The sequence below is a fragment of the Haliotis cracherodii genome, unplaced genomic scaffold (assembly GCF_022045235.1).
Source record: "Haliotis cracherodii isolate W230 unplaced genomic scaffold, xgHalCrac1.p SCAF_3, whole genome shotgun sequence".
In the NCBI taxonomy this organism is placed as follows: Eukaryota; Metazoa; Mollusca; class Gastropoda; order Lepetellida; family Haliotidae; genus Haliotis; species Haliotis cracherodii.
The window spans coordinates 70,697,238-70,713,043 of NW_027266286.1; the positions used below are offsets into that span (position 1 = coordinate 70,697,238).

The 15,806-nt window shown below is 40.4% G+C and overlaps 1 protein-coding gene across 1 annotated transcript; it reads right to left on the reverse strand.

Annotated features, from left to right (window-relative positions):
• Positions 1-358: 358 nt before the first annotated feature.
• Positions 359-15,801, reverse strand: LOC139473758 (protein FAM76A-like). The gene is made up of 9 exons (XM_071256506.1): positions 15,645-15,801; positions 14,798-14,862; positions 11,462-11,522; positions 9,322-9,477; positions 7,737-8,200; positions 6,994-7,080; positions 3,190-3,340; positions 1,463-1,564; positions 359-545 (listed from the first exon to the last, which is right to left on the reverse strand). The coding sequence occupies exons 1-9, from the start codon at positions 15,723-15,725 to the stop codon at positions 459-461; spliced, it is 1,254 nt and encodes a 417-aa protein (XP_071112607.1). The 5' UTR covers positions 15,726-15,801; the 3' UTR covers positions 359-458.
• Between the last annotated feature and the right edge of the window lie 5 nt (positions 15,802-15,806).

A 15,806-nucleotide genomic window follows, 5' to 3' on the forward strand; every position in this document is an offset into this window, starting at 1 on the left:
ACTAATTTGTGAATGAATGTAACAAATATTGTTGCCATGAAAAAATATCAAAACATAGGAATAATTAAAACAGGACTAAGATCATAAAAAATAGGAGGGTTGACATAAAATTAGAATTGGTCAAGCAGAAAAGAGGTTTCTGTTGATGTTCAATATGACACCTTTGTACCAACTTTCTAATTAGCGGCAAAGCTTGATGAATCTCTCACAACTGACCTAACAATAAAACACATATGTCCCTGTGTAATAACACACAAGTATGGTCAGCTTCGTTCACTGGACAGTATACCATGTGTTAAAAGTAATTGTCATTAAGAATCAAATAGTTGGCAAGACACATAATGAAAGCATAAAACTGCTAATTAAATATCTGTTACATTCATAGAAAACTAAAGTAATCTGCTACTTTACAAAGGTCACACAGAGGTATTCAGTAATGTCTATAACAGATACTATCCTCATAAATGTGGACTTTCTGCAACGACGGTCTTCTTGCTGGTTTTTGATAAGGCTGAAACTTGACGCATTAATTCACGGTTTTTTACCTGAAAAACAAATATGTTACAAATTAGTCATTTATCTAATGTACAAACACATGCAAAACAAAACTACAATGTTACCAATGTTAGAGAAGAAGGAGAATGAGGAAGAGGAGGATGATGTTGAATGAGGACCGGAAAGAGAAGGTGGAGGTTGGAGGAGGAGAATGAGAAGAAGGATGTTAGAGGATGAGGATTATATTGGAGGAGATTGGAGGAGAAGAAGCAGGAGAAGAAGATGCAGGAGGAGGATGTTGGAGGATGAGGAGAAGGAGGATGTTGGAGGAGGAGGATGTTGGAGGAGATTGGAGAAGGATGATGATGATGTTGGAGGATGAGGAGAAGGAGGATGTTGGAGGAGAATGATGTTGGAGGAGGAGAAGGAGAAAAGAAGGAGGAGGAGGAGTTGCGTGAATCGATGCTCATAAAGTCAATCAATGGATTGTTCGGTCCAGACTTGATTATTTACAGACCACTGTCATATAGCTGGAATATTGCTGAGTGAGGCGTTAAGTAACAAATAATCCAACAAAACAAACAATAATGATGGATACATGCAATAGTAACTGGGGTTGTGCAGTCTTCTGTTTTCCGTATGAATAGACAAACTTTAAGGAAGTTGTACTCATTTGGTCTTATGATTACATTTATTTCTCTTAAGCATATCAGTATTAACTTTTTCATTATTAATACCAAACTGTTATTCAGCAATATCAAACTATTTGGGTTATACAATGACAATTTCCAATTTATCCCAGCCCAATCTTCCCTTATAGTGATATGAGAGCAGCATGTTCAATTACAATAAGTACACAATGTGAGACCTCATTTTTAGGACCTCTGACATACCTTATCAAATAAATAAGTCTCTAGAAATCCTGTGACATGAATCATTTCCACCTGCAGAAAGTATGGACACTTACCTGTAGAGTATCTATTGTGTCTGAACTTTGTTTTTGTAGAGTATTCAGTTTTGTTCGTGATTCTTTCTCAAATTCCCATTTTTCTGCTTTAAGTTCATTTATCTGGAAGAAAGGGAAGGCTGTATGAAACTCACAGGATCATCAAACAAATTCTGTGTTATATGGCAATGTATTTTATAGTTTAACAATGATCGTAACTGTGTTATGTTGTTTCAATAGAGATTCGGTAGAAGCTGCATTGTGTTTGTGCAGGGATTAGTCGTCAGGAATTAAGTACTATTAAATCAAAGCAGTCGTCAGAAAGTTACTATATTAAAATACAAGTGTGCAAGCTCCTCACAGCGATAGCCTGTTCGTGGAGCTCTCTATACTATCTCTGCCACCAGTGAAAGCTCCCTACTGTGATAGGTGACCACAACCATGCTTTGAGTTGAACTCACAACCGACTACTATGTTTACCATGTTTACAAACAAATGATGCTGCTGAATAATCTTACCTTTGCTAAATTATTTTCTTTCTTTGTCAATTTGATTACAACTATCATGTAATTGGTATAGTAAGAATGTAAGGGAGAAGTTGGTTGATTTTCTGTTCATCTGCAACCTCGAACCAATCCGATCAAACAAACATTAAGGTCAATTCATCTGGAATATATGGTCAGTCGTAAACCTTTTTCAAAATTAATTGTGATGGCATTCCCACAGACATTAAGAAAAGTATAAACATTACTACATTTGGGGTTAAGGGGCAAAGTTTTAAGATTCTTGTAATGACGTGCACACACTGGTGGCAGCAATGTTACCAGGAGTGTAACAAAAGTGTCACACGCTGGGGAGCTTGACAAGTGTGGTGTGTAAACTCCCAGTATACCATGGACTATGGAATATTCTGTTCTGGAAGCGACTTGGACTGTATAAAAGGGGACAGTAACGTGTTTACGCATCTATCGCATATTTGGTCTCTGACACACATGCATTTTCATCACATCAAAACCAGCTTTTATGTGAGGATCACCCATCATCCCCGATTCCCTGCCTTGTGTATCACGGAAGCTTGACCACTGTCACCACAGGATGAATATATATTATTATCACTGACTTTTGCTGTCACCAGTGTATTCTTGTATTTGATACTGACCTCTGCCATCATATTATTTCTTGCCATTGAATATTGCACTACCACTATATTGTGAACTGATATTGTTATTGCTGAGCACTAACTTGTTTTGATTTGTAAATTATTTGTTGATAGTATACCACTTGTTTGTGGTTTGTTGGTTTCACACTAAGTTCATTTATGCACAGATTTCTGGATTAACATCTTGGGAATTAACACATAACATCTGACAATGTAAATAGTCAATAAAATTGTTTACTATGCTTAGTGAAAACACTTTCAGAACTATTTCACTTTGAATAGTACATGCATGTGTTCCACATTCAACAGTATGCAGATAAATCATGGAATGCCAGCATAATGTGGGAGGAAACACCTTAACTGATGCAGATTCGGATGTTCCCAAAGCCACAAGTAATAATATGGTGCTAACAAACCAAGAATCCAAATTGATTAAAATCTGAGATTTGATCCCGCATCCACCACACACAACTTACAGCACCTTCACCCCCCTGGGCCCTGTGGTATTGGTGCTATTGTGACTTTCAAACTGGTTAAACTCTAGCCCGACAGCTGTCCATGAAAATAATAACAAGGAAACACATGCTACCTTCTTATCCTTCTCTTTGAGCTGTTGGTCTTTGCCTTGCAGCTGTTTCTTGAGAGATTCGAGCTGTTCTCTAAGCTGTGTGATGGCAATCATCTGGTCTGAGGAACCGATGTCCATAGTAGCTGCTGTGTCTGTTATACTGCTGCTGGTACTGTAACAACAGCTTACGATTAACAACAAATCTTTATGTAGCCAGCAGGGCTTGCTCCTTTCAAAAATTACTAGCCCTTCTCCAAACTAACAGGCCCAAAACTAAATGCTGGAGGCCACCCAGGTAGCTCAGAAAATTTTAGAACTCCTCACCCCTAAAACACCATTTCCTGCACTCTGAAATTAAATCTTGGCTTCTATTGCCTCATTTCATGGCGATTTTATGAGCAAATAAAGAATTTGTTGTTGTACAGAATATTATGAAATGGCTGCCAGGTGTGTCATTCTACCGAGGTGATCACACCATTCAGACAACCTCATCAAAATTTGAAATTTTAGCAAACCGGTAAATTGTATATTTATATACTTATCCTATCTCACACTTTGCATTTCTCCCTTCTTCTTCGATCCTATGTGGCAACATACTCTGATTTTGAAAACTGTCTAGCCTTGTGAGCGGGAAAAAAACCCACACAATCAAACGGTTAACGATCCCGATACATGAGCATGAGATCGGGTATACATGCCGAACGTTTTTTCCCATATGTCATTGACATATAGAATGACCCTGTAGCTGTAAACGCATAAGCAAAACGGCAGACGACTTAAAATCCAACCAGGAAGGACATCGATTCTTCAAACAAAACACAGCAACTACCTCCCACGGACCATAGAGTGCGCTAGGTTTGGGTAACTCTTTTAGAGGTGAGCGGAATAAAGGTTCGGGACACCGATCTCTTTTTCTTTTCTTTTTCGTTTTTGGATCGGCCACACCAAATGGTGACTTCATACATTAAGACTGAGAAGTCTGTACAGAGGATCTAATCCACCCTCCTAAAGGGACTCGATCTGGGAAACCCAAACAAGCAAAAAACATGTAACACCACGTAAATGTTTCATGATTTATTCTGTATATACAATTGTAACCCGCAAGGATTACGAAGTATAACAGTTTATGTTCTGCATGAACTGGGGCGAAGGTAGTGAGACGCGAAAACAGTATCAGACTTCAAAAAGCATCCTCCATGATGGTTGAAAGGGTGCAGTTACTGTGGAGGGCCATGGTAGAAGCAACAGCACGAATCTCGTGAGGATAAGACGTTGTAGGTGGAGGCAGCCCAGCGAAGGAATATGCTTGCAGGATGATGTAGCGCAGCCAGAAGGATAGTGTCATACGAGAAATTTCCCATGTAGACGGGAAGTAGATGACAGAGTTAATAGAACGCGAGGTAGGTTGCTAACGTGGATCCCCAAACTTTCCATGTTAAACGCAGGTTATGTAAATATTTGGCGATCTGTTGAGGCCAAGCCGAGGCAGGAGTGGAAATATCACAAGCACGACAATAAGTCTCAAAAGCTGTCCACTTGTGGTCATAAAGGCGCCTGGTGGAAGAACAATGGGCAGCAGTGATGGTCTTCACTACCTACTGGGAGTAGCCTTTTGCGACGAGGGACTTCGGCAGATGGAGTGTTGTCAGGGACTGATGGAGCTACCGAGAGTGAGGTTGAAAGATGAGGTTGTCGCGGAGTTGAAGACAATGAAATAGTTCGTCAGCGAGCCTTAGCAAGGTGGGGAACCAGTTGTGTGTTGGGCAATAGGGCGCAACCAAAATCAGAGACAGGCAATTGGTGGCTGCTACCTTCTGCAGGACCTGAGGGAGGAACCCTCTCAGGGGGGAAAAGCGTAGGCATTGAGACTTTCCCACGAGATTGCCAATGCTCCCAAGCTAGGGGTCAGGGAAGGGAGATACAAATTGGGATAGTTGAGTGTTGAAGCTGGTGGCGAAGAGGTCTTCTTCTGGGGTCCGATAAAGTTGGCAGATCCATTGGAAAGATTGTGGATGATGACACCACTCAGTTGGTGATGGTCTGTCTGGTCTGGATAGGGAATCTGCTATGATGTTGGATATCCCCAGAATGTGCCGAGCGTGGACATGTATTTTGAGGGAGTCGATGAGATGAAAGAACTCAAGAGCAAGTGAGAGTAGGGACATCGACTCTGTGGATCTCATCCTGTTGATGTACCACACTACCGCCGCAGACTGGATCATGAGGGAGGAGGACCGGAGGAGGTTCGACCAATGCGAATTCGCAAGAATGGCTGCCTGGCACTCGAGATTGATGACAGACAGTTGCAGCGTCGACAAACAGAATCCTCGGGAAGATTCGATGGCGCCCTTGGGTCCGGTATAGGAATCCGATCGACACGAAGAGGGCTTTGAGCCACGTCTACCTCTCTGGCCTCTGCCGCGCCTGAGAAAGGGATTAGGCCGGGAGGAAATAAGCTCGCATAAATCACACTGGGCAGGAACAAATTGGTGATATTGGCGTTCCTTTTTCTCTTGATCCTCCAATTGTCTTTTCTGAAGACATAGGAGGTCTACAGTGACCTGAAGGCTAGAGTCTCTCTGCACATCCTGTGTGACCTGCTGTATCGCATCAGCAATCAAGGAGCAGGAAGACCAGGGTTGCTGATACAGTTTGGCCTTGACCTGATCGTCCCAGGAAGAATGTTGCAGTACACTCCCCGAGTAAAGGCATCTTCTTCGGAATGAGTGGAGAGAGGCCACTTGTGGCGTCCAAGTGCGTTAGGTCCCAACCTTCAACCACATAAGACGATGTCGAGCACTTCCAAATCGGGAAAGGGGACCGCAGTAGATAGTCGCAACATAAGGAGTGAGGATGTGACATGGAAAAGGTACGTCTGCATTGTCTACACGCAGGATGTTGTTTGTCCTTTTTTCCCATATTTATCAGCCGAAGAATACTTGACAACTTGACAACAATATTCTCTGATATTACAAACACGATGAGAAAGAGAATGATTTGGTAGGTGTACATGTGGTCAGTTCAAGCCGTCTTGGCGTGCACAAGAGGCACATAATTGACCTGCTTTGGACATAATCATGGAGATGCGGAGGGCTTGGGGGGCTATCTTTATTTCAGAAGCTGGAAAAATGATTAAAGCATGTTCCCACATAGGATAAAAAAATAAGGGACAAATGCAATGTGTGAGATAGGATAAGTTTAAAAATTTACATGATTCAAGAGCAGTGTCCAAATTAAAAAAATAAAACAGACACAGAGAAGGGGTGAAATTTTGACTAGCCTTTATGTTTCAGCAAGCCTTTCAAAATTCAGTTAAATCAACCCTAACAATTACACTCCGCTCTATTGCCTACATGATCTGGTTCGTTTCATTATTGAACAGCAGTATTTCAGCTATATCACTGCAGCATTAATAAAACCTGACAGGAAAACCAGTGCATCGCAGTTCACAGCATCATCAATGCTCCAACCTGACAACAACTAACAGCTAAGCCAGTGACCCTGACAAACCGAACCCATTTTGAACTATAATCTGGTAAACAAGCAGGAGTTCCTGAGTATCCAGTGTGTGCCAAAACCTTTTGTGTATACTAGTCTGAACATGCATGTCATTGTATCCCAATTGTGTAGATCGATGCTCATGACATCAATCCCTGGATTGTCTGGTCAAGACTCGATTACTTACAGACCGCCATATACCTAGAATATTGCTGAGTGAGGCATTAAACAACAAACTACAATGTGTTAGAGCAGTATTACTCTTTTTTAATCGTACAAACAGTGTCCTGCCCTGTCCTTAATCTCAAGACTGATATAGACACTTACCTTTTTGGAGTAGATACGCCATTTGAGGAATTTTTTTCTGTTCTAGCTTTCTTGTTTGGACTAGTGGGAGATGAAGTGTCTTCCGACCTTGAGATGCAAAGTACATGAAATAAGTGTCAACTTATATTGTTTAAGTGAAAGAAACTGAAGATGAAGACTCGGACAAAAATGTTAGGACCAGAATACCTCCCCATACAGCTTCCAAATGTCATTAAGGAGAACTACTACAATATGGATGATAAAAGTTTTAATCAGAAGAACACTCGAAAATTTAATTACAACCAAACATTTTCACATTAACTATTGACGAAAAATAAATGAACAAAGTCGGTAATACAAAAACAAATATTTACAAAATATGTCCTGTCATGTTCTAAAAAGTGAGTGAGTGAGTGAATATGGTTTTACGCCACTTTTAGCAATATTCCAGCAATATCACAGCGGGGGACACCAGAAATGGGCTTCACACATTGTACCAATGTCAGGAATCGAACCAGGGTCTTCGGCGTGACGAGCGAACGCTTTAACCACTAGGCTACCCGACCGCCCCTGTTCTAAAAAGAGTATTGCACATGAAAATCAGTACATTTGGTTCTCCGACTCTTTTAGCACCATTCCAGTCATACCACAGCAGGGTTAACATCAAGATTGGATGTACATTGTAACCATGTCTTTGGCATAATAAACCAAAACTTCAACCAATATGTCATCCAAACACCCCTAGCCATTGAGAAAGAACTCACTTATGTTTCGAGTGATGTGATTTTGACTTGCTGCTCTTGCTGTGAGACTTGTCCCGTTTGTCGTGATGTCGAGCATGTTTGTGTCTGTCCTTGTTCTTCTCACTGCTCCGACTACGGCCCTCTTCTTTACTGTTGCTGTGGTGGTTGTTGCTTCCGCCGCCCCCACCACTACCACTAGAACCTGTCTTTGTGGGAGTCTTATCTAGATCAATGCCACTCAGTTTAAACAAACGATTAATGCTCCAATGTTTCTCAAGTCGAGATTCAGCTTCGTTTAATCGACTCTCACTTTGACTGACTTTGCTCTCCAGCTTGGCCAGTAAATTGTCTGGCTGACTGTCAGTACTGGCTCGATTTGCTCCGCTGGCAATTTTCTGGGCATCATGTTCACGATGCCTTTTGGCTTTGGCTAATACACGTTTATATGCCAAAGTGCATAGCCAACATAGGAGCTTGCCATCAACCTGTAAAATTACAACCAGTAAGAAAAATGGGCATTTATTAGACCGTTTGAGTGAAACATTTATGGTGAAACATTTGGAGAGAGAAAAAGCCCACAATCCTAGCTATCTTTGCATTAGCTGCCATCATCAGTATTCCCAGGACAAAAAACAAGATGCAGTGTCAAACACTTGACATCATATCACTACTGAAAAGTGAATGACGACAAAACGGAACTCCTGGTCATCATCTCCAGACAGATGCAGCCAAGGACATCAGTCCCCAGTCTAACAATTAGCAAAAGGGGCACGAATTGGGTTTGGGTTTGAATTCTGGTTCAATTATTCAATTCCGCCCCGATTATGTTTGTAGGTTTGTCAGCAAACCAAAGTGGTGGATATCTGAGACATGCATCACTTTGGGCGTTCCACCCATATTAAGCTGACATGATGTGATACAACTGACACACTGTTAAAAGCAGCATTAAACCCATCTCACTCTCACTACAGTGTCATCTTCAGTTACAGTACTGGCACTATATCAAATACAAACTTCAATATTATCATTATCATTGTGATGTTCAAACACCTAATGATTAAAAACCCAAAACAAACTGTAGGTGGACAAATTCAGCCTACAAAAAGCCTGACCCGTGAAGAAAGGAGGCTATACTTGTTGTGAGAGGCGACTAACGGGATCGGGTAGTCAGACTCACAGACTTGGTTGATGCATGTCATCGTATCCCAATTGCATGGATTGATGCTCATAATGTCAGTCACTGGACTGTCTGGTCCAGATTGATTATTTAATGTCGCCGTCATATAGCTGGAATATTGCTGAGCACTGCGTTTAAAAAATAATAAACAAATAAATACAATAAGCCTACGAGCACTGCGATGTTCATTGGACTGCATAATGCTCCAGAACATCAAGGCATAATGACATACAGTCATCCCACACTGCCCTTCGGTCCTCACTAGTCAGCTCTAAGCATGGGGCACTGAGGAACCCTTCTAACCTGGAGTCCCCACGGGGATTTAACAATCTCATATCCACTCTTAAAATTAATTGTGAGAGCAGTTTATTCAAATCATTATCAAAAGTAAACCACATAATGGTTCATCGCTAACTGTGATAGTAGTACCTTTCTGCGACTGTCATCGTTTCTGTCAAATGCACATTTCTGTTTGCATTGTTCACAGGTGGAAGGAGGGCCCCACTTCTTCTCCGAGTTGGTGCACCGCTGGCATTTGTTGCCTATAAAGGCTGCTATCACACTGCAGTATTCACAAGCTGTAGGCTGCAAACAGAATCAGTTCTTCAGCTACACATATGAGGAACGTACAATAAGTTTTGCAACTGGGGCATTTGTGTTAATACAAACAATGTCAACTTGTGGTAGGTGTGACACTAGTCATAACATCAGGTTGACACGTGTCATAACAAGTTCCAGACACAACAATAAGTTAGATGTGATGGCTTCATTCACCTAAGGGTGGTCACAATCAAGGATTCTCTCAAACATTAACAACCCGCTGTAATAAAGTTCCTAACCAAGGAGGGATGCGAAGCAAAAGAAATCCATGATCGCATGTGTAAAGTGATGGGTAAGGATGCTCCTGACTATTCCACAGTTTGCCGTTGGTCTCTACAGTTTAAAAGGGGTAGGGAGTCCATAAACGATGACCCAAGGTCAGGCAGGCCTTCAGATGCCACCCAACCGGAAACCATCGCTGCTATAGAAAGAAGAATTTTGTCTGACCGACAAGTGAAAGTATCTGAACTTTCTAGGGAATTCCAAATATCATTTGGAACTGTTGTAACCATTATTCATGAGCATCTTGGTATGTCCAAGGTGGTACCTAGAAACCTCAGAGCTCAAGATCGCCATCAGAGAACTGAAAGTTGTTGAGACCTCCTGGATCTCTATACTGCTGATGAAGCCAGATTTCTAGTGACAGGGGATGAAACCTGGATCCACCACTGGGACCCAGAAACTCAATTGGAATCCATGCAATGGAAGCATCCCAATTTTCCGCCTCCGAGGAAGTTTCGCACACAACCATCGGCTGGCAAGGTAATGGCCACCATATTTTGGGATGCAAGAGGCATATTACCGATTCATAACATGACACCAAAAACTACAATCAATGGACAGTATTATGCAAATGTAATGAAAGAATTGCGAAAATCTGTTCGCCAGAAAAGCTGTGGGATGTTAACACGTGGTATTCTACTTTTGCATGACAACGCTCCAGTTCACAAGTTGAAAATTGCACAGGCCGCCATATGTGAATGTGGATTCGAACAGTTAGTCACCCACTCTACAGCCCAGACTTATCCCCCAGTGACTATTTCCTGTTCCGGCAAATGAAATCTGGCCTACGTGGAAGATGCTTCCAGGATGACGAGGACATAAAGAGTGCCACCGAGGTGTGGTTAGAGGGCCAATTTGCGGATTTCTATAAAAGTGGTATTAAAAGGACAAATGGAATAAGTGAATTGAGGTGCATATACAATGATATAGATCAATTGCAGGATTTGCAAAGTATGTGTACCGTCAATGGGGCATTGACAGATATTTTCCAAATCTTTCCATGTTTTTAATCAATTTTCTCAAGTGATTTGATGCACTTCACACGGTAAGACGTTTTGTTACAATATATAGATCTTGATCATCCATCAGATCATCTGACTTGGCACTGCTATCTTGTCTGAAGCAAATGCAATTGATATGAATCTGATTGATCAATAGAAGGGACAGAGACAGGCACAACGTAATCATGGTAATAGCCACTGGTTGCTATACGATTGAGCAACGGAATTCCAGCCCTGTTTGGCAAGGAAGGAACTGGACTTTTAATTTTACAGTCTGTTAACTCCCTTGCCTTGAAGAGATGGCCTTTGAGACATTTGAACTTTGATAGAGACTAAACATGCTAAAGGGAAAACACTTATCGTCTTCAGCATGTTATGAATTCTCCTCTGTTATACCTGCTTCAACATGCTCAGCCATCACTTCCTTCAACTCACAAAACTAGACTCATGATATAACGATTTCATGAATGAACATGATGAAGCAAATATCATCTTAATTAAAAAAATAGTCTCAGAGCATGTCTTCAAGTGATGCCCCAATTCACAAGAAACATTCTTTTAGCCTGCATAGTTATTTTAGATGAACAAATTTCTTTGATGTTCCAACGGAACTGTTGAGGTTAGTCTCCAGTGCAACAATGAAAAAGGTCTTATTTAGCAATTCGACACCATGTCACATTACATACCTTCCCATATACTTTAACATTGTAGGCACATTTCTTACAGATAGAGTGGGTGCTGCCTTTACTGAAAAAAGAAAAAAGGACAGTTAGTGAAAGACATACGACAAACATGGAAAGACTTTACTACATATCTACTATCTAAAACACAATATTGTGATCAGAATATGTAATCAACTGAAATAACTGGGGTGGTCCGTATAAGTGCTGTATCAAGAGGAGTCCCAGTCTCGATAGTCTTGTCAGCAAGGGTTATAATCATAGGAATGTGACCAATCCCGACGATGATAGTAATCCACATCTGGAGGACGGGGAGCCATGGGGAGCAACGGGGAGAATGTTCAACGAAATCTGAGTAATAATCATCATCAGTTCGGATGAGCAGTAGTAGAACGTGATGATTTGGTTGGTTGATTGGTTGATTGGTTGGTTCGTTTAACGCCACACAATATTCCAGCTATATGGACCAGACAAGTCCAGCGATTAATATCATGTGCATCGATCCACACAATTGGGATCAACCAACCCAGCGAGCCTGACCACCCAACCCCGTTAGTTGCCTTTTACGGCAAGCATTGTCGCCTTTTACGGCAAGCATATTCTACCCCGGATCTGCATGGGTCACGTGAGGGTTTGGAAGGGTCCTAGATTTCTGTTCTGCATGCAAATCTATATTAAGTGGATTAAAATATGTGATCGCCACAAGCTATACATGATTGAAAAAAACATATCTCATAGATTTAAAGATGCCTTTGTAGAGATAGAACATCACCCTGAAATGCAACAAAATTATTACTATTATCATCCAGGCAATTCTGACCTTTTGATTGTGGTTGTAATGACCTTTTTTGTTGCTGATTTGACTATGATTGAATTGTGGCCATGTTGACATTTTCGTGACCATCTTGACTTTTGAGGCTATTCTGACATCAGGCCTTTTTGACTACAACCCTGTCAGTCTGTCAACATGGTCACTGTCAGTGCACCATGTGAAGCTTTCTGTATTGGCTAACATTACTTGTGGTCGTCAAGTATGTGACACCAGGGTCATTTGAAGCAGAAACATCATTGGCATTGTGGGAAGACGGTTTAGGCTGTGTTAACAACGAAAAAAACTTTCATATTTGTCTATCTATGAACCTTTTCGGATTCTCTGCTCTTGGGTTTTGCTGTTTGGTCATGATTTATTAGTGACGGTTGAGAACCAATGAAAATCGTCCATATGACTTTTTATTTATTTTCTGAATGGGCCATTTGTGACTTTCAGCCAATGAAAGGCCCTAATAGTAAAGTCAGAAACGTAAGGTAATGAAAATCATGGCGTTTACATTTAATAATTATAAACAGCTGTCCGAGTGATGTAAAATAATATTGATACACTCAGTGACTCCCATAATTATATAAAATAAATCCATCCACAAGAGTATCCCCAATGTCCCACTGAGCCGAAAAGTTATGCACCAATCAGTTTATTATTGCGTGAATCCTGTGAGACTGCTGCTTCAGCAGTTCACTGATGTTTTGCTTTTACAAACAAAAATATCCCACCAAGGAATCAACCAGAAATGTTTTGCAACCACATCTTCATGCTTTCTTAAATCTGTTGGTTTTCAAATGTAATTGGATCCTGGGGTCCTTGAGGTTTGCTCCAATAGTTAAATACAGGGATGTTTTTCCCTTTTTACATTTAGAATGTGACATGGACCCAGGGACTTTAATGCTTAATTTGAAGTGTCTGTGATCACATTTGGTCATAGTACTTGAGACGCAATTGTTGAAAATCTGTACCAATGACTGTGGTGTTATTGTACATGACCTCGATGAATGAGTTGGGTTTCATGCCGCCTTGAACAGTATTTCAGCGATATCAATGTGTCAGCTCAATGTTGGAGGAAAGTCTGAAGTGATGCAGCTCATTAGATGTTGCCATTTTGGTGAAACCCACAAGCATGGTCTTTTTGCTGACAAACCAAGAATGAATTGGGCTAACCTTTAGAATACAGTACCACAAACTTTTTAAACACGTGACAATACCTGTTGACGTAATTTGTAGTATTTTGTTGAAGTCACACCGGCAAAACAATGCCCTGTGATGTCAGGGGGTCATCGAGTGTGCATAAGCTCTTCCCAGTGATCTATCAAAAGTATCATCTCCACACACAATGTCACTGAATACGCCAAGCAGTGTTGAGAGTTTTGAATATATGTTTACTAAATATAGCCTGCGGCGGCGCATTTTATAGCAAGCGCTGGTTTACGAAAGCACTTTTATTTTTTATATATTTTTTATTTCGTTTTTCTCGTAATTGAAGTGACTAAAATGGTTATAAATAGGAACTATTATACATATTTTATTTTTTCGGTTCATTAATTTTCATTATTTTGCACAAGAATGCAGTTTAATAGCGCTGAACACATCTAAATGTCGCCAGTGTTAGGGTAGGTTACCCCTAACTCTATCCTTAGCCCTTGGATCCCCTTTACGATCAATCACCCCTTTTCAATCATTAAGGTAAGGTAGATCTACCTGTTTAGTGGATATTATGGATTCTATAGCGGCTCATAATATTCTTCACACAAAAACGGCGAATAAAAAGGATGAAATGGTTTTGTGTCGAATACTTTGGCTACTGGAAACTGTCCTGATTCAAAAACTCACTGTTGTTTCGTCACTAGCCATGCACATGCCTCCCTCGTTCTTTACTATTATCCACATCATCCTTACAGTGTTCCCTAACACACTTTTCTGTCACAAAATCCACCCAACGAATTATTAAATACCATGTCATTTATGCGTACTCGCGAGTTCGACGATTGACGTCTGGTGCCAATTTCAGTTTGTGCCATATCGGTCATTCCATGCCACTCGGTATCTTGTAGATTACGGATTGGGACGACAGTGCCAAATGGCATTGGGATCATTCGTAAGTGTCCGTAGATGTCACGAGACACCATGCCTACATGTAACCTTAGTAAGTATCCATCATCTATTCGACACTTTTCGTTCAGTTCCATAACATCGTAGACATGACTAGGTAAATTTGCACTTTGTTTTACAGTGTGGACATAGCTCAGTCGGTTAGCTGTCGGGCTAACAATCGCAAGTTCACGTCTGACGGATTCTCGCAAAAACTGGTTGCTTATCTTTGAGACATGTGACCTACGGCAGAGATCGTCCTCACGAGAAGTTGTGGTACAGTATTCTAAAGGTGCTCCGTGAATTGGGTTTAACACCACTTTTAACAGAATTCCAGTAACATCACAGCATATCAACTTTGTGTGCGAGGAGACATTATGATTGTTGATCAAACAATAGAAATATGAATTAATCATGTTACTTACTTTACTTGCTGGAATTCTGCTCGACAATATGTGCACTTGACTATAGGATAATTATTTCGACAGTCCTGAAACAAGAATCATATGTTATTACTAATTTTTATCAAATATTGGAAGTGAATGAACAATTTGATAGTGGAACCATCTCTAACTGAAAGTACAAAGCTACCATGGATACCATTATTTTTACCATGCACACTTCAGTTAAGCTCACTATTGATTGTCAAAAAAATATTCCTCATTGGAAATATTAAAAATCAGTATTTTAGAGTCAAGGGATCACCAATTTTAACTATTCAGCGTTAGAAATTGGCACTAGTCCTATAGTCCTTGCCAAACTGACAAATGGTAAAGGTAACATAAGGACAAGTAGAAATTTGCCTTTTTTAAGGGTTTTGCTATATGTTATCATTATAAGGACTAGTGGACGAAAACTGTTAGTTTCTAACCCTGCTATTCATTGTATTATTATCTCTATTCTATAGCACACCAGAGGTTTGAACCTCAGGACCTTCTCACTGAATTAGGTTTGGATAATATGACATTTCTTTGGTAAATGAAACGTGTTCAGATTTGTTGTCATATTAAGGTAGAAATATTGACATGATTGTTATTCCATAATCTGCTTTCTTACCATGCTTCGTTAAATTTCAATTTAACTACAGAAACTATAAGACATGGAGTCAGTGATAGAAGTACATGTAAAAATATTCTAGATTCTTAGACGTAGATAACCTTTGTCCCCTTTTTTTAAAATCACCACATGATGTAAATGTAGATTTAAACATTGTTTGTGTTGTTTGACAAGTGGAAGAGTGTTTTACTTTGAGGGATGGGGTATCAAACTCACTTTGCATAACTGTTCGCCTTGAGATAACTCTTCAAATGGGTGTCTACTATGACATTTCGTACAGGAAAACAATGCAGCCATTCTAAAATTTCAAAACAATTAGGTTAAAATGAATTTTGAGGCCACAAAATCTTCACGGCCTCAAACGGAAGTGGAAAATTT

Bases quoted from the DNA above. Each gene is read 5' to 3' on its own strand.
- LOC139473758 (XM_071256506.1), bottom strand. From the start codon at position 15,725: ATGGCTGCATTGTTTTCCTGTACGAAATGTCATAGTAGACACCCATTT. The intron at 8,201-9,321 runs GTACTACTATCA...GTAATTTTACAG, and splicing joins ACGATGACAGTCGCAGAAAG to GTTGATGGCAAGCTCCTATG. The intron at 3,341-6,993 runs GTAAGTGTCTAT...CTGTTGTTACAG, and splicing joins GGCGTATCTACTCCAAAAAG to TACCAGCAGCAGTATAACAG.